We start from the raw sequence: 23,998 nt of genomic DNA on the forward strand, positions 1-23,998 counted from the left end.
ATCTTGTGGTTGGCAAAACACGCGGTATCCGCACTTTTATCTAAAGGTTGCCGAAATAAAGCAGCCATCTTGTGTTTGGCAAAACACCGCACCAACTATATACTGGCTGTCAGCCATGTTGTGGTTGGCGCAGTCTATAAACTTTCTTTAGCAATGCAAGTAGTTTTATGTATAAATAATATATAACAATAATCTTTTCACCCAGTTTTGAAATATTTCCAGCTGTCCAGACTTTTGATATTTTAAGTGACTTTTAAAGCAGAATTAAGGATCTCCTTGTGGTGGGTGTGCATTTGTATTATTATTTGTAATAATGTATTAATATTTACATTACACATGGCACACTTACTAGCCAAGTGCTGATACAAAAAAATCATTAAATGCAATGCTATGCTGCTATCCCCAGCTTGTAGCCTCTTGCACTCTGCAGCTGCTGCTAGCCCTGGTGCTGCTGGAACTTGTAGTCCCCCAGGTTGTAGTTCTCAGCATGGGATTCCTCCATGCAGGAACATTCCAGCCTCCTCCATCTATTCCAGCCTTCCCAGCCCAGCCTCCTCCATCTATTCAAGTCCTCCCAGGCCAGCCTCCCTCCTCCATTCTCCTCCTTCTCCTTGCTGTGCTGTCTCCTGCTGACGTGTCTGCCTCTCTCTGCTCATGCTCTCTCCGGTCCATGTACAGGACACCCTGCTACTGACATGGCTGCAGCCAGAGCGCCCATCTATCTGCTGCTCCTATTATTGCAACACAGCAATGCAGCCCAGCAACGAACATTCGCAGAGGCCAAGCGATGTGCAGACCCGGAGTGCAGCAGTGAGTGCAGTGCCTAATCCTTGTAGAGGGGGGGAGGGGTGTAGGGACTCTATAGGGAGTGCAGGGGCTATGGTTGAGTTCATAGGTCACACATGACCCCTACAATGGGCCCAATTATACACCCCTCCACTTTATTGTTGTTGCCCTCCCTCTATGCCCCTCTAACATACCCTTCTTGCTCCTTGGGTTGTTTTATTTATGTCTCCATCCCTAGAACCATCCTACGAGTCGACCTCTTGCCCTTTATTTAACTTTCATGGTGTTTTTACTTCTTTTTTTTTTTTTTCAAAAAATGATTTGGTTGCCATGGGCAACACTCCATCTCAGGCTTCATCTTTGATAATGAGGCCTCTGTGTTTTCGTAGCCCCATTCGTCCATTCTTTCAGGATTTGTCCCTGGATTCGTCCCCATTTTTAATTAACGTTACCAAAATATCTTACTTTTAGGGGGATACACTTATAAAGTGAGGAATTTGAAGTTGTGTTGTCATGGCGGAGGGGAGGGAGCCGCCATATTTGTGGATATCCACAGGTTGGAAAGTGGGAAATGGTGTATTGCAGAAATGCATGGAATGCGGGTATTATTTTGACATCCAGGTTCAAATCTGTACTCTATATGGCGTGGTAATGTGATGAATGTTGGTGAGCTGTGACGCCATTTTTTTGAATGGGACCCCAGTGCACCCTGTGGGTGTTTCTGCAATTTATTGCTCCGCAATGCATTGTATGGCATTTACTACGCATCACGGCGCAAAGGTAAACAAAGGACATGCACCTCAATTTATATACATTTGCACTGCAACGCATTGTATAGCGTGTATCATGCGTTATATGGCATGTACATCACGGTGCAAAGGTAAACAAAGTGAATTACCCCTTTATATACGCTTGTACCACAATGCATTGTGGGATGCCTGTACCTTGCAGTTGCAGTGCAAAGGTAAACAAGGAACATGCACCTCACTTTATGTTTGCACTACAACGCATTGTATAGTGTGTACTGTACGTTGTGCATATTGTACATTGCATTATATGGTTTGTAGAGTACATTGCATGGTGCGATGCATACTTTGCATTGTATGGAGTGTACATTGCATGGTGCGACGCATACTGTGCATTGTATGGGGTTTACATTGCATGGTGCGACGCATACTGTGCATTGTATGAAGTGTACATTGCATGGTGCGACCCATATTGTGCATTGTATGGCGTGTACTGTACGTTGTGCATATTGTACATTGCATTATATGGTGTGTAGTGTACATTGCATGGTGTGACGCATACTGTGGATTGTATGGAGTGTACATTGCATGGTGCAACGCATGGAGTGTACGTTGCATTGTATGGTGTGTGCCGTGCATTGTATGGAGTGTACGTTGGATTGTGCGATGCATACTGTGTGTTGTATGGTGTGCACATTCCATTGTGTGGCATATACTGTGCATTGTATGGAGTGTACGTTGCACTGTATGGTGTGTGCCGTGCATTGTATGGTGTGCACATTGCATTGTGTGGCATATACTGTGCATTGTATAGAGTGTACGTTGCATTGTGTGGCATATGTACCTTAAATTGTAAAGGTAAACAAAGTACATTCATGTCCTTTTATATACGATTCACCACAATGCATTGTATAGCACCTACCGTGCTTTGCGGGGCAAATATCTTGCGTTGTGTTGCCAGTACCATGCATTGTATGGAGTGTACGGTGCATTGTAGGGCGCATGTACCATACATCACAGTACACATAATACATGCACTTCCTTTTCTTTACAATTGCAAGCTTCAATGCATTGTGGGTCCATAAATTGCAGAACCGCTGGCAGTGCTAATGAATAGGCTGCCTTACCAGCGTCTGCGCCAAGCACGGTACGATACACAGGTTATAGCGGTCACATGGATATGAACCAGGTCTATTATAACACATGCAACGACCCAATGAGAGGTGTGTTGGGGTTTAGTAAACACTTAGATAAAAAAAATGATTTCTGAATTGTGATCTTCGCATTCCCAATAGATTCAATATATTGGGACTTATTTACAAAGAGCCGCAAACTGAGATTCAGACTGCTGTTTTTTTATTCTCTGTTTTTTAATTCTTGCTCGCTACTTTTATAACGCCAGAATTATAAAAATATTAATAGATTTTGCTTCAATCAGAAATCAAAAAATAGCAAAATGTCGTACAGTATTATCGCGATCGCTGGTGATCAGGGACTCCATACACCTGAATGGAGTAAGGGATTGCCATATGTGGAATTGGCATATGTGGCCCATTTGCTTTCATTGTAGTTGCAGGCACTATTATTGCAAAAAGTGATCAAGGTGCTTTAAGAAAAAAAAACTGTCTGATCTCTGTGTTCTGCACATTTATTACACACAGAGTTGTGCTTTATTATTATTATTGTTGTTATTATTATTATCATCACAATTGTACTTCGAGCTCCACTGACTTCATGATCCTGACAGCAATGGGAAAATGACCTGTCAAAGTCACATGACTTTTTTCCCCGCCAGTCACGGACCTCTCGGCACTCCTAAATTCAAGAGGGAACTGCATGAAACTTTGCCGGCTACATATTATGGTTCAATTATTATAAATCGTATGGGCCGTGGTGTGCATAGCCGATTGCACAGATTTACTCTTACATTTCAGTTAGGTCAGAGAAATCATCAAATATCCTTCTAGAGATTTCTTGCTACTTCCTTTTTTGTTTTCAGGACAGGAAGTGAAAGTAAATCCCCCGAATAGGAGTTTAACCCCCCTAGCGGTATTCCTGAGTGTGACATTACTTACTAAAACTTTTTTGGCTTTAGCTGGCGCTGGTCCTACTGGTTACACTGTCCGATCTTCTGTACATCACATTGCTTGCATTAGCATGCACAAAACTCATGAGCAGTGACCCACTGTCATTGCATTTTATACATAGTGTTATCCGTTCATAGTATTGCTACAGGAAAAGGGGTTTTTCAGGGGTTACCATCCAGTGTGTTTTAGGGGTCGGGGGCTTAGTAGTTAGCACTCTGTCCTTGCAGCACTAGAATTCCAGCCTCATATATTGGCCTAGATGTTGATAATCCACACAACAGGACTTTTCTTAGCACCCCAGGGGATCCTCCGGGACATAGCACTCTACCCACTATAGTAATTATTTGACTTATTTGGAACCTGGACCGTCCACATTACATTACAGACCCTGACAGAGACCTCTTGGAATTCTATTCAAAACTGAAAAAAGTTTTGCATTTTGATTTCAATGAACTCTTGGCAGGTATGCATATAGTTTGCCATGACAATATGTCAATGAGATATGTCGGTCTGACAGCAGTGCTGCACTATCATACACCGTGTAGTGAGTTACCATTGCTGCCATTTGTTGCAAATCTTGCAGTAAGCTGTAGTCTGGAATTTAGGAGTGTAATGAAATCACCTCTTGCAAAGCATAAAGCTGCTGCTGTTGCTTTGTCCCTGGCTAAAGCTATGTACAGGGTAATATTATTAAACAGGATTTGTATAGCGCCAACATATTACGCAGCACTGTACATAAAATAGGGGTTGCAAATGACAGACAGTGACACGTGTTAGATTTTTATTGCTGGAAATGATCTTTTATGATAGTTTCCATTGACAGATGAATAAACAAGCTCTGTATACACATCATCATTCTATGGAGGGCGGGGGATGAGTGAGCTGCACCCCACTGTGCCTTCCTCATATCAGTTGTTCCTGATATTCATGGATCCGCTGTGTCGTATTGATGAATGATCGCTGTACACAAGTCAGATTCTCGCCTAACATGAGCACGACCCTTCGTCCCGAGCGATCATCATCTGATGTGTGTACAGACCCTTAGAGTATTGATAATGGAAGGGATACAGTGGGGGAAGGTAAAGCATCTTCCATTGTTTACATACAGTCCTCCAGCTGTTCCTGCTTCCTGCTAATGCAAATAGTATTCCACACTTTTTCTTCTTTTTTTACTCAAATACATTTAGCATTTGTTTTGTTTTTTTATGTACAAATGAGTAAACATGCATATTTTTTAAGCAAAATGCCTTTTGGTTATTTTATTGCCCCATAATTAAGCCAACATGTCTAAAGGTACACACTTCCAATAGAAAACAAACGATTACAACCGATCAGTGAATATGCACAATTATATTTGAACTGTACATGCTGTAACCATACGATCGTTCAATTATAATCCACCAATAATGTACACACGCTGGATACGATCGTTTGAACGATGCAGGAAGTGACATGTAAAGGAGAAAGTGTACTGCAGAACCATCCACAATCATTGAACGACCGTACACACAATAGATAGCGAACGATCGTCGCCCAATCAGATCTGCCGGGACGGTCATTTTCGTTTCCAGCGACATTCCTCGTTCATCGGCCTCTGTAAACGATTATCCGTCGGACGGTCGTTAGTCGTTCGTTTCCAACGATAATCCTCGTTCATCAGCGTCATTGGCCAGTCTTTGTGCACTTTTTTTGTTAATGATTATTGGTCATTTCCAAAGATAATTATTGCACCTGTGTACTTAGCCTAACATTTGTATTTTTTTTTACTTACTGTCCCTGTGACAACAACTTGGACTGGAATCCTTCCAGTGGGGACACTGCATTAAACTCTGAGCAAAAATCCCAACCCTTCCCTGCTCCTTCCAGGTCTATCTAAAGGTGTACTTACAGTAACATGTTTCTGTTTTCCTCCCACAGAGTTGATGTGCAGGGGAAAAGCCATTGCAGATTTCACGGGTCCTGACTGTCGCTTTGCAAATTTTAAGAAGGACGAAATGATCTATGTTTACCATAAACTGACGGGGAGGTCGGACAGACTTTGGGCAGGAAGTGTAAGTAAACATTGCATGTTTTATTCCACAAAACTGTTTTGCCAATTTCCTGTTAAATGTTCCTTACGTAAATCTGCATTAAAATTAAAATGATCCTGGGAAAGGCTGCGTACACACATCAGATGATTCTTGTCCGATAATCAACTCCGGGCTGATATTGGACGTGAATCTGGCGTGTGTGCAGCGGTCATCGTCCACCATTACGATGACCGTTCTGGCGGACCCATGGATGACAAACGATCATAATGAAAGTGAATTGGAGCGAGAGCGCAGCGGGGTGCCGCTCCTTCATTCTCTCTGTATGTACAGCCCTCCCTCCTTCATGCATTGTGCAGTCTTTTGTCGTTGGAAAGGCTGGAGAAAGATCCTTTCCATCGACAATTGCATGTGTAACAGGGCAGAAGATTTAAGGTTGCCCTACAGCCTTGCATAGTTCTGTCATGTACCAGCTCTTTTCCTCCATTATTCGGATTTCAGTGCACACTGTGAACTTCTTACAATATGCATCAGCAGTTCCAGCAAGTCAGATATACTGTCTCATCTCCTTGCTGGGGGATGGCTAGTATCAACTATCTCCCTCCACCCTGGACTGATAGCACCTAAACATATTACGCAGCGCTGTACATTAAATAGGGATTGCAAATGACAGACTAATACAGACAGTGATACAGGAGGAGAGGACCCTGCCCCGAAGAGCTTATTTTTGTAGTGGAACATTTATAAACCACTATAAAAATAATAATAAAGAATAAGGACACTTTTAATATTCTCTTCTCTCCTCCAATGACCTTCTAATGACTTCCCCATTCATAACCTCTTCATATGCACAGCTCCAAGACTTTTCTAGAGCTACCTCGACTCACTGGAATGGTCTTCCTCGTCCTATATAGCTTGCTTCCATATTCGACTCATTTAAAAGAGGCCTCAAAACCCATTTTTTTTCAAACTTGCCCACCTGTCTTCTTTTTAGATTGTAAGCTCTTTGAAGCAGGGTCACTGTCTGCATCTGACTGATTTGAAACCCCTATTTAATGTACAGCACTGCATAATATGTTGATGCTATATATATCCTGTTTCATAATAATAATCATAAATACTAAGTGGACTTATTCCCCCACCTCCCATCTTTACCTTCTGCAGACCCAAACTTTTTGGGAACCAAATAGCCATGGTCCTGAGGTTTTTTGTAATCTGTCTTTCTTTTCCCTGCCTTCCTCTACACATAAGGGTCTTATAGTCCACTATGAGGCTGTGTTTGTAGTCTGCAGATGAGCCCTGTAGAAGTCTCTGGGGTTCTAAAGTACAGATGCAAGCAGTGTAGATGATTGATATCCATCAGATATAAGCAAACTATGGGACTGGGATTCTTTGGTGAGCCGAGCACCAACAGATCACGTGTGTTTTTTTTTTTTGTTTTTTTTTTTTAAATATTATTACACAGTATTTATATAGCGCTGACATTATACAGCGCTGTACAAAGTCCATAGTCATGTGACTAGCTGTCCCTCAAAGGGGCTCTCAATCTAATGTCCCTAACATAGTCATATGTCATTCATACAGTCTAAGGTCAAATTTTGGGAGAAGCCAATTAACCAAACTGCATGTTTTTGGAATGTGGGAGGAAACCGGAGTACCTAGAGGAAACCTAAACAAACTGGGAGAACCTGCAAACTCCATGCAGATAGTGTCCTGGACGATATTTAAACCTGGGACCCAGCACTGTAAAAGCCAGAGTGCTAACCACTGAGCCACCATACTGCTCATATAACAGTGTGTGTGGTATTAGCCAATGGACATGGCCTTGGATGGTTGTAAGATTTTGACAATCCATTGTGCATTCTGCGAACACCATATCTAAAACCAAAAGTTGTTATTAAATGTTCCCGTTGGGAGATTTCTCCTCCATTCTTGTACCAGTGACAACACTAAAGCTAGGTACACACGTGCAATATTTGTCGTTAGAAAATGAACGACTAACGACAGATCAACGATTATGCACAATTATTTTGAACGATCGCATTGTGAACAAATCTGTACATGCTGCAATAATAGGATTGTTCAAATATAATCCACCAATAATGTACACATGCTAGATACGATCACTGAATGACCGGACACACAATTGATTGCAAACGATCATCGCCCAATCAGATCCGCTGGGGCGGTCGTTCATTTCCAGCGACAATCCTCATTCATCAGTGTCATTGGCCAGTCTTTGTGCACTTTTTTTGTTAATGATTATTGGATTATTGGTCATTTCCAATGATAATTATTGCATGCGTGTACTTAGCCTAACATTTGTATTTTCTGTTACTTACTGTCCCTGTGACAACGTCTTGGACTGGAATCCTTCCAGTGGGGACACTGCATTAAACTCTAGGTAAAAATTCCAACCCTTCCCTGGTCCTTCCAGGTCTATCTAAATATTTATTGTGTACTTACAGTAACATGTTTCTGTTTTCCTCCCACAGAGTTGATGTGCAGGGGTAAAGCCATTGCAGATTTCACGGGTCCTGACTGCCGCTTTGCAAATTTTAAGAAGGACGAAATGATCTATGTTTACCATAAACTGACGGGGAGGTCAGACAGACTTTGGGCAGGAAGTGTAAGTAAACATTGCATGTTTTATTCCACAAAACAGTTTTTCCTGTGAAATGTTCCTTACATAAATCTGCATTAAAATTAAAATGATCCTGGGAAAGGCTGCGTACACGCATCAGATGATTCTTGTCCGATAATCAACTCCGGGCTGATATTGAATGTGAATCTGGCGTGTGTACAGCGGTCATCGTCCACCATTACGATGACCGTTCTGGCGGACCCATGGATGACAAACGATCATAATGAAAGTGAATTGGAGCGAGAGCGCAGCGGGGTGCCGCTCCTTCATTCTCTCTGTATGTACAGCCCTCCCTCCTTCATGCATTGTGCAGTCTTTTGTCCTTGGAAAGGCTGGAGAAAGTGTTCCTTTCCATTGACAATTGCACATGTAACAGGGCAGAAGATTTAAGGTTGCCCTACAGCCTTGCATAGTTCTGTCATGTACCGGCTCTTTTCTTCCAGTATTCGGATTTCAGTGCACACTGTGAACTTCTTACAATATGCATCAGCAGTTCCAGCAAGTCAGATATACTGTCTCATCTCCTTGCTGGGGGATGGCTAGTATCAACTATCTCCCTCCACCCTGGACTGATAGCACCTATCCCACTGTGTTTTTTTTTTTTTGGATTTCAATCAGCATCACATGTGGGTGTTAACAAAGGTAATCTGCATGAAAATTCAGCCTTTCTAGGAATACTCCTCAAAACTGATATCCACCCATCAAGGCATTTTATTATATGCATAATTCCACCCAAGATCCATCCTATGGCTTGAATCACGCCTGAAGGCTTTTGAGAAAAGTACTAAGGCTGGGGGCTGTGATATTTTCGAGAAGCCATGAATAGCACCTTACTGGCTGCTCCCACCAACCTACAAAGATCCAGTATAGACATCATGTAATATAAACAGATTTTATTTCAAGTTGATGAAAGAGAAACTAGGAAATATAAGCAGCTTTAAAGTGGGTTTTTTAATGTTTTTTTTTTCTATTTTAGTTATCACACATATGCTGGTTCCGTCTGTTACTAAGCCTTGCACGGAGAGGCACACTGACAGACAAAGCCGACAGGTTGCAGCTGTCACAGTGACATGCAGCATTTTTTTTAAATGATGCACCAAATAAAGGACTTTTAGGTTCCTAAAGTAATGCAAACGCTAATAAAGAAAAAAAAAAGGTTTATGGTAAAGGGGGGCTTTAATATGTACCTGACCACCCATAACACTATTCTTTACTGTGTTTAAATGATACCTCTGCCTGAATTTTCCTTTGCATCCAACGCTTCCAGGAATATCAAATGCCTGGTCCACAGCTGCATTACATTATTGCATCCACAGACCCCACAGAGTTATAGGACACATAACTAGCATAGCTGGATGAAACATAGGGCAATGGGGGACCAGACATCTGACAGTGCAGGAAGTGTCAAGTGCAATGATTATTTGCTGATAAGATGACTACAGCTGACATTGGCAATGTGGACAGTGAAACAGGTAGGTAATTTATTTGTCCTCTGTTGGCAACAGAGTTTAAGAAAACATGTATATTGTAGGTAAGCATATACATCTTGTATGTAGCTATTTGTTATTGAATTATATTGGTTAAAATATTAAACATAATATTGTTCTGTAGTTTGCATTTGACTAAAAATGCATTATTTTTGTTCAAAAAAACAGAAGAGAAATGCAAAATGCAATATTACTATTATTACACAGTATTTATATAGCACCAACATTTTACGCAGTGCTGTACAAAGTCCATAGTCAATGCCACTAGCTGTCCCTCAATGGGGCTATCAATCTAATGTCCCTACCATAGTCATATGTTATTAACACAGTGTAAGGTCAATTTGGGGGAAAAACAACCTAACTGAATGTTTTTGGAATGTGAGAGGAAACCAGAGTACCCGAAGAAAACCTACTCATACATGGGGAGAACCTGCAAACTCCATGCAGATAGTGTCCTGGCTGAGGTTCAAACCTGGGCCCAGCGCTGCAAAGGCCAGAGTGGTAACCATTAAGACACAGTGCTGCCCGTGCACAATTCATTCTAATAAATTTAATAAAATGACCAAACTGATATAATTTTGGTTCAAAATATTTATTCAATTTTTAATGAACGATACCTAACGAAAGAAGAAGGAAGGGATTTTAAAGCATGATAGTTAGATCTGAACATTTATAATAAAGCAAATTATTTATTTTAAATTACAACAATTATATAAAGTTTAAAACCATGACAATTTTCTGGTACAGCTGTCTCAGTTATTGCTCAACGCATTCCATTGACATAGTCCACTTCATCAGGAACTTGATTGAGATAATTTTCACCAATAATTTACATAAGTAGTGCTCAACCCAGAAATTTTTTTGAGCTGGGTGGGAAGAAATTGTAGGTGGGTGGCAGCCCCTTTATTGTGACCAAACTCTTTAGTAGCCACCCAAAAACAGCTGGGTGGGTGCTGAAAAGGCCTGGGGAGAACCATGATAAGCAACACAAACCCCTCAAAATGACAGCTCATATGGGTCCCAGTACTTAGAGGTAACAGGCAAGGTCAGCAGCTTTATTTATACTTAAGAGTTCTTTACATCAAATTGGTCCAAACATGTTTATGTTCATCTTTATACATCATCTATCCTTATCACTCCAAACAATGCCCATCATAGTGATTTAAAGTGATAAGATCTGTTGTAGTAATCCATTGAATGATTGTTTGTATGTTCGTTTTGATATATGTGTAATCATTTTCAGTCAGTCAGTCACATAACTGATACATGCTGATATTGCTAAATTTGGCCTGGGAATCAAAATTTCACAGCCTGTTGTCACAAAGGGGTTAAGGGACCGTCCCTGCACCCTGTTTTTCCTGCGTTTTCCATATTTATCCGCACCCCTCCCACTCTGTCAATAATTCAGTGCCTTATCATTACTTACAGTGACTTTGTATTACGTAGACCTAAAAAAGATTTCTGAATTCTTAACGAGAAACTAAACAAAATTTAAATTTCGATAATGACACCAACATTCCCATTATTGTAAATAATTTAATATCTTAAAAAAAGGAAAATGGAACTTTTTAATAATATGGAGAATTGCTATTTTAGTATGAAACAAATATCATTTGATATCTTGAAAGGAATATGATTATGCATACAGCTTTAAAATATTTTAATGATAAAAACATTGATTCACAATATTTCTAACCTTTTCACTTGTTCTAGGTTGGGGACTTGCCAAGTAATAGAGTAGAAGTTGTAAAACCGTGGGGTGAGCATGGCAGCCAGAGTGCTAGAAAGTGTTAGAAAAGTCTATATAAAGTCATTTATTTTCTTGGGTTGGATAATGTAGAGAAAGGTTAGACCCTCAGTCCCCACTTTGGGTATTCACCCCTTATAAATTTCCTGGTGACTACTGCAACAATTAAGAGAAATTAGGCAAACCTAGCATTTTGCTAATTGGAGCAATAAGTGATGCAGCTTCAAATACCGTGGCCAAGTCTTTGCTGGGGATGTGGGGATGAATCTAAGTCATTCCTATGGGGAGGCTGGTTGTCATTGCAATGCAGCCGTTACATAGAAATGAATGGGACTTAATTTGTACCTGGGGCTATGTAACTCTCTGCGGGCTGCACAGTATGGATCTAGTAAGAAAGTGCACTTGAGCACAAATGGTACGTTTTTGGCCAGGTGCACAGGGTGTGGTGTAACTGAAAATTTAACTGGCTGTTAACAATTTTCAGGAAATTTTTCAGGAAATTTATTTACAGTGTACTATATTAAAGCAATTCCTTTTGGGCAGGTTTGGACTGATCGATCCTGTGCGGCTCTCAGGTAGCTGACACTTTGCTTGGCATCTGCACAATTGACGACTGGTACAGTGACCGGTACTGTACCACTCACTGCTGCCCCCATTCATTCCCCATGGGGCTGTTGTGGGGTGAAGTTACTTGAAGGGTCTACTCTGAGGCAGTAGTTCCCTGGCATGAGAAGTGGTAACCGCATTGCAACCTCATGGCCAGGGTGAAAATAGTTGTAGTATCTCCCTCAAGACAGTGGTTCAGTGGTAACCCCACGGTATTCTCATGGCCAGTCAGAACATATCCTTACGTCCGTAAACTAAGCTCCAGATATTTATCAGGAGGCATATGTATTTTTACTGGAAGCCTGGTGTGTTTTGTATATCTGTGCAGTAATCCAGGGTTAAAGTGCAGAGGCTTGCTATAATGCAGACCAGTCACTGCTCCTTGCTCAGAGTGACTGGTCTTGTATCCGCCCCCTCCTTTAGTTTTCTTTGTACAGCTTGTAATTGGTGGACCTGCTGGGTCCCTTCCCCAGCTCAGGTCTCTTTACAAAGCCCATGACGGATTATGTCATTGCTTCTCCTATTAGGTAACAACTGGGTTTGCAAAGTCATTGCGTGCACAATGTTCAAACAAATAGTGATTATTTCTAAATGAGAACTTTTGGCTCAAACACCAGACATACAAATGTGTAAAATAAAGCTGGAAAATCTATGAACTGTGCATGTGGCAGGCATTATTAATAGCATGAAGGTCGATGGTTGCAGTGCTGCAGGGTGCTCGTAGTTTGCCTGGTATTCGCAGCACAGAAGGTTATTATTAGCTGGTGATACAATGAATATTTGCAGTATACAAACTCAATTTCCTGCCTTGTAAGAGGCCTTTTATGTAGTTTGTGGAGTATCTATAGCTTATTTTTAGCTGTTGGTGCCCGGCTTCTGCGGCATGATGGTGCCAGTCTGTTTCGCGGCACCTCGTCTAAAGAAAACCGCAATAGAGAAATTTAATAAAGCAGAAGAAAGTGCAATTAATCTTTGACTCCTTGCAACCAATGCATAATAATCCTATCAGAAAAGAAAAATAAAGAGCCTTGCTAATTGCCTGGCTGTTGTGTTGATAGTTTGACGTCAATAATTTGAGTCCCTGCACCAGAGCAAATGTGCAGAACAGTGATGAAAGGACAAATGTGCATTCTACTTATGTCAGTGACTCAGAGCTTTGAGGGTAAACATTGCAAAGTAAATCGCAGCGGAGGGACAGCATTGGATGAGAGATTTATTTCAACAGGCTGGTTACAGCGTAAAAATACTTTTTGCTGAAGTGGAACATAAAGGGATTATTCCCTGGATCCGGTCCCATGTCATCCTAGAATTCCTCTTCGTCCTAGTGCTGAGGAAGCACCGAGCACCGCCATCTTCTATCTTCTTGCTATGTCACCAGATCTTCCACTGCGCAGGTTTGAGATCGAGTGATGTAGTCGCTGTAAAGAAGAAGAAAAAGGAGCCGATCTCACTGTGCATGTGTGAGATTGGCATCTCTTTCCCCTTTTTGGAAAAAATGACCCCTCAGAAGCAGCTAGAGCTTCCCGGGATGCATGACATAGGTATTGCGGGAGGCTCTGCTCTCCTTATCAGCCTTGATCGCCCCAATGATCAAGACTGCTGCTTGATATTTATATTTCCTTTACATTCAAGGGTTGTCTACCCTTTTATGTAAAGTGAGAATGTTGCGTTTAGGTACACTTTAAATAGGTTGTTAACACCTGTAAAAGCATGTAATGTAACCAGTTTAATGCAGCCAGCATAAACAAACTTCTTAGAGGTCTATTTTTAAAGCAGTGAATCTGATATTCACAGAAACATTCCCTGGTGGAGAATCTTCCAAGTCTATGTATTTCAAAGTCGGTAATTGATTCTCTATCAGGCAATGTTTCAGGGAATGTCTGATTGATTGATTTATTAATAGACCCCTTATAATAGGAACTTTGTAGCAGTTATGTATATATTTTTCCTGTTTTTTTCCATAGTTAGCATTAAAAAAAAAACAATTTAATGTTTTTATTTGAACTGATCTTTGTGGTGGGGGTGGATATCAATAAACCAACACTTTAAAAAAGTTTGGGTGAAGAAATAAAAAAAAAATAATTGTCTCTTTGATCTTTTCACAGGTTGGAGTAACTTTTGGATATTTCCCAAAGGAGTTAGTAGAAATAAATCAGGTTTACACAACAGATGAGCTGGAGCTGCCTGCAGACGTAAGTCCTTATATCTGTTGCTTAAAGGAAAAAGGGAAAAAACTTTAAGTAAACAAATAAAAGTAATTTATAGCAACATCAGAATTAATCTAAAATCTGTTTGGCTAACATTATGGGTTCTTGCACACTGCTGATCTTAGCACTTATTTTTCTTCTTACATTGGCCCTGATTTATCAAAGTGCTCCAAGGCTGGAATATACTTTGATCAGTGAAGCTGGGTGATCCAGCAAACCTGTAATGGATCTGGTTCAGGATTGAAAACATTTGCTAACAAATAGCAAATTAATTTTAAGAAATCCATTATCCCTATTTTTCTTATAAATTACACGGCCTAAACCTAGTGATCTTCCTTGTGTAACATGTAGTGTAATGTCCCTTCCAAGGTTCATAAATCTGGTTGCCAGATCGAGTCTAATAATAACATTTTGTGCAGCTCTGTGCTTCCACACACTCAGTCCAATATGTAAGGCTGTTTCATACCTTGTCTGCTCATTTACAGAAAATAAAACGTTACAAAAGTTAAAAAATGTTAATTCCTGTATTGAATTCCATATTTCTCCATGTGGGATTTGGTCTCTTTTGCTTTTTTATGTAGTTATTACGTGGTTGTTTACAGGACTCAATAGCAGAACTTCCAATTACACATATATAAAAATGTCATGACTCGTCCCCCTATGTAGCTTAAGATAGACTCTTGTTGCAGAGAGACAGTCCAAAAAGTTCTTCTGCATTACTTGAAGAAAACCCAAACCAATATCATATGTAGTTCCAGTATTTATTGTTCATTTATAAACTGAAATTGTATAATATAATTTTATTACATATTTCACTATATTTTTATATAATTTACCTAATTGTTTGAAAATACAGCTGCCAGCCTTTGGATCAGCAAAGACAAAACTATTAGATAGGCCCCAATAAACCAAATTCAGCAACATGCATTTATCTATCCCCTGTTAGGCAAAGGGGTAGGTCTACCCTACACAGTTGTAAGATATAATTGTAACAATTGTTTTTAAATAAATGTATGTTGCCTAATTTGGTTTGTTTGGGGGCTATCCAATAGTTTGGTTTCTGCTTATCCAAGGCTGGAAGATGAGTTTTTTTAAACAATTTTTTTTTTATTGTAATATGAAACCGTAAAAAGCATTCAGTTCTGATTAGATTTAATTCCAAGAGCTAACAAGGGCTGCAAACATGAAGGAAACACTCCTGCTTTTTAAAAAAAAAATTGTTAGTGCTCTATTCAGTATTCTCCCCAGAATTTTTTTTTTAGCTGGATGGGAAGAAATTTTAGGCAGGTATTTAGCCCTGCATTGTTACCCAACTTATCAGTAATCAGCTGAGTGGTTACTGAAAAGTGCAGAGTGGCCCACCCAGCTAAAAGGGGCCTGGGAGAACACCGATATTTATAAAACAGTCCCGGTCCATGTGCTTTAATGGCAGTAGTTAATTCCCACCAGGGAACGTTTGAGGGAATGTCATATTCCCTGTGTTATTAATCAGCGGTCGACAACTGGTGAGAAAATTTAGGGGGTCCATGACTCTGGGAGGTGCACCCCTAAGCGGGGTCAGGTGAAGAACCCCGCTGGCGGGTTGCACCAGCCAGAGCCATGGAACACTTCCCCGTACAAGTCCCAGGTGCAGGGAAGTGGGCGGGCTGTGTCTCTGGATACAACCTGCCCATTCTTCCATTACAGGCTTAGATCTGCGATGGGTGAGTTGGCGGGGCTATGTCACAGTGACGTCACAATGGGGGAGGTTTCTCCCCCTTTGATTGACACCCACATGCATGCTCGGTCAGGAGCTGGTGATTTTAGTGGTCCGCGAAACCAAAAAGGTTGGCGACCACTGTTATATGTCCTCTTATTACACAAATATGAATATGTTATGTGTGGAAATATTTAGAACCCCAGTCAATTTTTTATTGCTATATAATAGGAATGCCAACGTTCAAAGATTCAAAAGTCATGAGAGAGTATGCTAATAGTATATTTTATCCAAAATATAAATTGAAAAAGAGGGGAAGGAGGGGCATATTTAATGGATTCACTAATTTTGATGTTTATAGGATTTTTAATGTTTGTGTAGTCAAACCTTTCTTTTTGGTAGTCTGAAAGAATAATGTTAACTTTTTGTTATGCCTGTTGTGTTTCTATGAGGGGAAATGAAAGTACATTTTAACAACAGGACAGGAAAAAAAAGAAAAAATATCAGGGGTTTTAACACCTCCCTAATATTCTTCCAAAAAAAACATTTTTAGCTTTTAAAATTAGATTTATTTATTTTAGCATTTTACTGTAATTGTATTTTACAGTAGTTTATATTATTGTTTTTTTTTTTTTGTTTTTTTTGTAGGACACAGATTTTGTATGTTTTGAAGACGGTGCAGACAAGTTTGATAGCTATGAAGTTGATGAACTTTTAGCAAAAGCAAAATGCTCAATAGATTTAAAGATACCCCCAAAGACTTTATCATCAGAATCTCCATCTGCAGAACAGTCTGCTTCAGAATCTGGAACAAAATCAGAAGAACTTTCTTTAAAATCTAGCGAACCATCAGGGGAATCCCCTCAATCAGAAAACAAAGAACCAATAAAGGAAACACCACCTTCAAGCGTTCAAGAGGCAGGAGAGGAGCCCTCGCCCTCAGAAACAAAAGAACCACCAGAAAAATCATTGTCTCCAGACTCTAAAAATTTAGAATCCCAAGTAAATTCAGGAGACCAGCTTTCTTCGGAGTTAAGCTCATCTCAAGATAAGCCTTCTGCTTCAGAATCTGGGTCCGCACCAGAAGAGCTACATTTGTCATCAGAAACATTAACAGCTCCTTCACAGTCTGAAGTCGACAGTCCTCCTGTTGCTGTTTCAGAGCCAGGGGAAGTGTTTACTTCAGAATCTGATATACTTGCAGAGGAACCTCCTGGATCAGACTCTGGAGTTAAGCAGGAGATTTCAGACAGCTATGACAGTGGAATAAAAGAAAAGCAGCCACTAGATCCAGAGTCTGAAAAGCCTTTAGGGGAAGTACCTGGTTTAGAATCTCAAGAGCAGATTGTACCCTCTGAAAGTCCAGAAAAACAAAATGAGGGTGATCAGGGAAAGGATGAAAACAAAGTAAGTGATGACACAAATGATGCACATACAAATACTGTAAATAGCCAATCCAAAGAATCTCAGGTAGAAAGTGTTGCTCATTCAGCAACAGAAGAAAATGCAAAAAGCCAATCACAAGTGCCAGATAGTGAACAAGCCAAAAATGTCAGCATTTCTCAGGGAGAAGAAAAAACTATTTACGAAAGCAAAAACATTGAATCTTTTACTCTTATAGAGAACGATAGAATTCTAAATTTAAAGACAGATACTGGCTCAACGGGTGATGCTGTAGTAACTGAAGATGAAGAGACCAGGCGTGTTACATTGGATGCTGAATACCAAGATGAAGATTTAGAATTTTATGAGCCAAAAGATGAGGAGGAAGAGGATAGAGAACCAGCAGAAACACCTTTGTTATCTTATGAAAATATTGAAATGGACTTATCAGATCAGACAGCTTTTGAGAATGATTCTGCTTCCACCATTTCATCAGAAACAAAGACGTCTCCATCTGAAGAGGAGGTCAAAGTCCCAGTTGGCATGGGTCATGCTACACCCGTTAAGCAAGATAAAAGTATTCTAACATCATTGGGAGACACATTCTTTGCTATTGTCAGTGGAGGGGAACGCACACAAGATGTCACTGATCTAGATGGAACTGATTCAGAGGAGCAAGAAGATGATGAATATGAACCAAATGAAGAGTTAGAAGATGAGAATTTATATTTGCTTGGCATGGAGAAAAGTGACATGCCAGAAAACAAACAGTTAGAACCCCCTTTTGATGACCATATAGTTGTTCAAGCAGAAGAGGGATTACAGGAATCATTGTCAGCTGACACTAAAGCTGATAAAGCTGTAGAAATTGAACAAATGATTAATGCCTCTGCAGAGAGCTTACCTGAAAGTTCATTAAATATGTCTTCAGCTGATGAAACTCCTTTTCCCAAAAGTAGTACCACTGCTGGATCTGTAGGCATTGATGTCCAGGACCAACCTAGTGTAAAAGAAATATCTGAACCAGAGGCAAAAGATTCAGAGTTCGGTGAAAAAACAGAGGAAATCCAAACACCTCCAAATGATGCACCTACAGAAAGTTCTGAAGGTAAAGAAACTGAGATAAAAATAGGTGGAGAAAATGAAGTTAATATTGATCATAGTAACATACCAGAGGATTTGCAAGAAAACACAGATAATAAATTAGAGGATGGAAGTGAACCTTTAAAACAGGAGGATTTCACAAATGAAGAATTGCCAAAGTTATCAGAGGAACCTATCCTTGTAAATCCGAATAGTGAACAAGAGAAGATTCAAGATGTAATACAAGACAAAAGTTCATCATTGACTTCAGAGATTCCAGAAGATGTAAAATCAATAAGTGATCCCGTTACTGCTGAACATGTTGAAGGTGAACATTTAAAAATGCAGTCTTCAGATCCAAAAGATGGAGAAACTACACCTCCAGAAGCCAGAGACAATGAAGCAAATGTAGAAGATAAGAAACCTGTGGATGAACAAACATTGGAATCGTTACCAACTGTAGAGGATGTCCTAGTGCAGAAAGGCAGTACTGTTGATTCTTCTCTTGAGACAAACGAGTCCAACAAAGGAACTGAGCAGCTTGAGTCCATTGACCACGAAAAGAAGCAAGAATCAATAGATGGCAATCAAGATCTTCAAGAAAAACTCTCATCAGATGTTGAAAGTCCGCCAGTATCAGTTGATGAAGAAGAAAAAGATGGAGAAAACTTAGATGGTTTTTTAGAAGATGAAAATGCTGCAAGTGCTAGGCAAGCTAGAGAAGTTCTTGGAAATGCTGATCAAGAAGCAAATGCAGATCCTAAGGTTTCTACAGAATCAACATTTGGTGAAGAATTAATATCTGGTCTTGAAAGTGAGGACACAATCACACAAGTACAGAACGATAGTGTGACCGAAACTAAGGAAGAGAAGGAAATTGGGAAAGACGATATTGAAGAATCAGTGGTTGTTGCTGGAGATATAACTGAGAAAAATAATGATTCTGATTTTTCAGATACAGATACAAAAACAGAAATACAAGAGGAAGAAGCAAAGACAGAAACTCTGGAGGTTGAAGATAAAGCTACAACAGACAAGGAAGATTTACAGAAAGACATCTCTGACCAGAGTGATGCCAAAATAGCTGATATAGAAGGAAGTGACCCATTAACTGAGGAGGTTGTTGAAGATCCCTTGTTTCTAAAAACGGATACTGTAGAGGAAGAGTCTTACATTGAAAACATTAAAGCCTTGAGCATTATCAGAGAGTTTTTGGATGAGGAACGTGTTGCACAATTCACAAAATACCTCGGTCCTGACAATGTTATGAGGTTGGAAGCCATGTTTCAAGACATGGACTCTGAGCTGAAAATGGCTCGGAGGGACCATGTACGTTTGGATTATATTGACAAAGCTCTGGATCAGATTTTGGAGGCATCAGAGTCCAACATTCTTGACTTTGTTGAAAGTGTTTTGGATTCCCGAGAACCAAACCATGAGGAAATGGTAACGGATAAAGAACTGGTTGATGAAGAAACGGTCTTGTTAGATGATGTCCAGGAAATTTCGTATAGGCTTAGGAATAAACATTCCACACTGAGTGACAGTTCCGTGCTGGTAAAAGAAGAGGAAGAGGGTAAGAATGATGTTACGCTTTTGCAGTATACAAAGTATTTGTTTGTCCTTCTACAACAAAGTACTTTAAAGTTGAACTCCAGTCAAACAGGTTATCACACAGTTGAAATATTCACATAGGGGCTGTAATACCTGCAAACGTTTTTTTTTTTTTATTCCTGTTTATCTATTTCTGAGATTTAAATAGTCCCATCACACAGCACAGCCTTATCTAGCAGAACAGAAGACCTCTGAAACAGGAGTTTTTCTGCTGCAATATGTAACTCTTACAAGTTATGCCCGTTCGCCAGTGGACAGTAAAGGAAAAGCAACATGGTTGAGCTCATCCTTCTGTCTACTTTGTTCTCTCCATCATACAACATGCTTCTTACACTGTAGCCCAACTAAGTGGCTTCCTCACACTGTCAGTGCTTTTTTTGTACAGGGACTGCATGTGGCTGATACTAACATGACTTGCATTTAGAGATTTAAGGAAGTAATAATAGTTACAATTCTACATTCATTTGTCACTATTATGTCTGCCTGGAGTTCATCTTTAAAGAAAATGTTTACTTTACGTTTTCATGACTAAGCAACAGATTTGTTTTAATGTTATTCTGCCTATCAGCACATCACCCATTTTGCCTTTGCTCCGCCACTTTTCTGTTCAGCCGCTGGGTATGGAGGAGCCTGTAGCTCAGTTCATTCCTGGACTGGTTCTAAGTAACTGTCACCTGCAGTCTACAGTAAGGCCCAATGAAAAACACTAAGGGCTTACAGGGAATTAAATTATTCATTCTAGATTGCTAAAAAGACATTGTATGTGCTGCTGGTAAAGGAAGCATTAAAGCTAACTTGTTGCTTTTGCGTTGAATGAACAGAGCACAATCATGCTTAAGTGCAGGAGAAAACTCAAAAATGATGTACGCTAAATATTTAGGAGGCAATAAAGGGGATAGGTCTGGGTATCCGTTCATAGAGCGTGACCTAATGATGTATCAGCTGTGCACTGGAGCGCTGAAATAACAGAGGTTCAAAGCTCATTTCTGGGCAAAACCCCCAATCCCTTCCTCCTATTCACTATTTGTAAAAAAAAAAAAGGCCAATTTTCTGCCTGAATCCACAAGTGGAGACTGCTGATCCAATGATGCCAGTCGGGTTATTAGCTTCCTTTTGCAATGTTATGTTTCTGCTGACCCACCAATTCTTCAGAGAGGAACAAAGGATACTCGGGACCCAAGGCATCACATGACCAAAGATTGAGGTAAGTATTTTGGCTTTTTTTTTTAGGCACATAAATACCACCCCTCCTAAAACTACAACTAGTTAGTGATTTAGGGGAAGAGGAGTGTGTGAAGGCCTGTTCTCTGCTGTTTTACCATTCCCTCTCTGCTATTCAACAATTTTAAACAAACCTGTGCTTTGCTTATACAGGAAACACTAAGCTTTGTTTTTATACTTCCTTTATATTAAAACATACTTGCCCTTACTTTGCTTTGCAACTGCTTTATTCATCTGCTGGAAGCAAAGACAATAAACGTATTTTTTGATATGGAGATGCATAAAACTCACTCCTATTCCTCTTATGTGACAGCACTGGGGCTTGATTCCTATAGTGAAAAAACAGAAGGAAAGCCATTTGTTTCAGTGTCTAAAAAGCTTGGGGTGGAAATACCTGCAACAGCATCCCCAAAGCAATCAATACCATCTGAAGGTTCAGAAAAAGAATCTGAAAGTGATCAGGGAAAGGTTGAACACGGTATAACAAAGGATATGTTGGTACCAAACGATGTAGATGCAACCGCAGCAAGCAGCAGCCCCAAAGATTTTGAGCAACCTAAAGATTCACAGCATGAAACAGAGATAAATTTAGAAAACATATCTCAAATGCCATGTAGTGAACAAGCCACAAATGTCAGCCTCTCTCAGGAAGGAGCTAAGTTTCACAAAAACAAAGACAAAGAATCTTTTACCATCATAGACAAATTAAGGATTCAAAACTTAAAGACAGAAACTTGCTCTGCAGATGATGTAAACAAAGATGAAGAGACCAGGCGTGTTGTATTTGATGGTGAATACCTGGAAGACAGTTTTGAACCTAATCACATTTATGAAGTGGAGAGTGTTAAACAGTCAACAGAAAGCCATTTGTTAACCTATGAAAAATATAAAATGCAGTCGGTGGATCATACCACTTTTGAGACTGATTTTATTCCCACCACTTCATCAGAAACAAAGACACACAAATCTTTAGATGTTAGAGTGTCAATTGGTATAGACCATGCTATGTCCGCTAACCAAGATGAGTATATTCAAACAACATTGGGAGGGGGAGAAACACAAGATGTCGCTGATCTTGATGGAACTTCTTCTTCTTCAGAAGATGATGATGATGATGATGATAATGGTGATTATGAACCAAGTGAAAAGTTAGAAGATGAGAACTTACACTTGCTTGGCATGAAGAAAACCAACATGTATGAAAATAAAAATTTAGAACCCCCTTTTGATGACAATACGGTTGTTCTTGAAAAGGGGTCACAGGATACATTGAAAACCAATTCAGAAGAACAAGAAAAAAAGGATGAACTAACTGAAGAAAGAGAAGAAGGTAAAAACTTGTACTTAATTGACATGGAGAAAAGCAACACTTGTGAAAATAAACATTTTAAACCCCCTTTTTATGGCCGTGGATTTCTTCTGGAAAAAGACGGACTGCAGGAATCATCACCTGTTGATGAAGATACATCTTTAGACACTGAACAGAAGATTAACATCAATGCAAACAACTTATCTGAGAATACAGTAAGTATGTCTGATACGGAATCTGTAGAAACAGATCTACATAACCAATCTGAGATTATAAATGAGAAAAAAACATCTATTTCAAAAACTAAGACAATGGTTTCTTTGAAAACTATAGAAGAAAGCCAAACACGTTTGAAAGATTCAGAAGTTGAAGCAAATAACAAAATAACTAGTAAAGAAAACAAAGTGAATGTTAATCACAGAGTTAGGCAGGTGCAGGACTATTTGCAAGAAAACAAAGAAATTGATTTAGTTGATGTAAGAAAGAATTTATTTGAACATGATTCTTTAAAACAAGAAGATTCAACCACTAAATCCAAAGATTCTCAAGAAGAAAGTATTGCTCTACAAGCAACAGAGGAAAATGCAAAGAACGAATCACATGTGCCAGGTAGTGAACAAGTCCAGAATGCCATCAACTCTGAAGAAGCTAAAATGTCTAAGGAAAACAAAAACATAGAATCTTTTACTCTCATAGACAATGATAGGATGGTAAACCTAAAGACAGAAGTTGGTTCAACAGGTGATGCTGTAGTAACTGAAGATGAAGAGACCAGGAGTGTTACATTTAATGGTGAATACCAAGATGAAGATTTTGATCCTCATGAGCCACAAGTAAAAGAGAATGTTGGAGTTCCAAGGGAAACACCATTGTTATCTTATGAGAAATCTGATATGCGTTCATCAGATCGTAATACCTTTGATAATAATTTTAGTTTCACCACTTTTTCAGAAACAACAACCCCATCCAAAGGTGAGATCATCATTTCATGGGTTGACATGGGTCATGCTACACCTATAAAGAAGGAGAAGGATATTCTAACAACATTGGGAGACACGTTCTTTGCCATTGTTAGTGGAGGGGAACAAACACAAGATGTCACTGATCTAGACGGATCTGATTTAGAAGAACAAGAAGAAGATAAACCAGATGAAGAAATAGAAGGAGATAAAAACTTGTATTTAATTGGCATGGAGAAAAGCGGCACGTATGAAATAATTCATTCGGAACCCCATTTTAATGACCACAAAGTTGTTCTGAAAGAAGGAGGATTACAGGGATCATTGTCACCTGTCAATGAAGACACATCTATAGACACTGAACAAAATACCAACAAAACTGAAAATACATCAAAT

General features: G+C 39.7%; 1 protein-coding gene across 1 annotated transcript in view; it reads left to right on the forward strand.

The window, feature by feature from the left end:
• The first annotated feature begins 613 nt into the window (after positions 1–613).
• MIA3 (MIA SH3 domain ER export factor 3) overlaps positions 614–23,998 on the forward strand; it is a 68,990-nt gene continuing 45,605 nt past the window's right edge. The window contains exons 1-5 of the mRNA XM_072410296.1: positions 614–810; positions 5,537–5,670; positions 14,236–14,322; positions 16,682–20,165; positions 21,648–23,846. Of these exons, the coding sequence (XP_072266397.1) occupies positions 696–810; positions 5,537–5,670; positions 14,236–14,322; positions 16,682–20,165; positions 21,648–23,846 (6,019 nt within the window). The 5' untranslated portion in view covers positions 614–695. The remainder of the gene's footprint in view (positions 811–5,536; positions 5,671–14,235; positions 14,323–16,681; positions 20,166–21,647; positions 23,847–23,998) is intronic.

Source organism: Pyxicephalus adspersus, chromosome 4 (genome assembly GCF_032062135.1).
Source record: "Pyxicephalus adspersus chromosome 4, UCB_Pads_2.0, whole genome shotgun sequence".
NCBI lineage: Eukaryota > Metazoa > Chordata > Amphibia > Anura > Pyxicephalidae > Pyxicephalus > Pyxicephalus adspersus.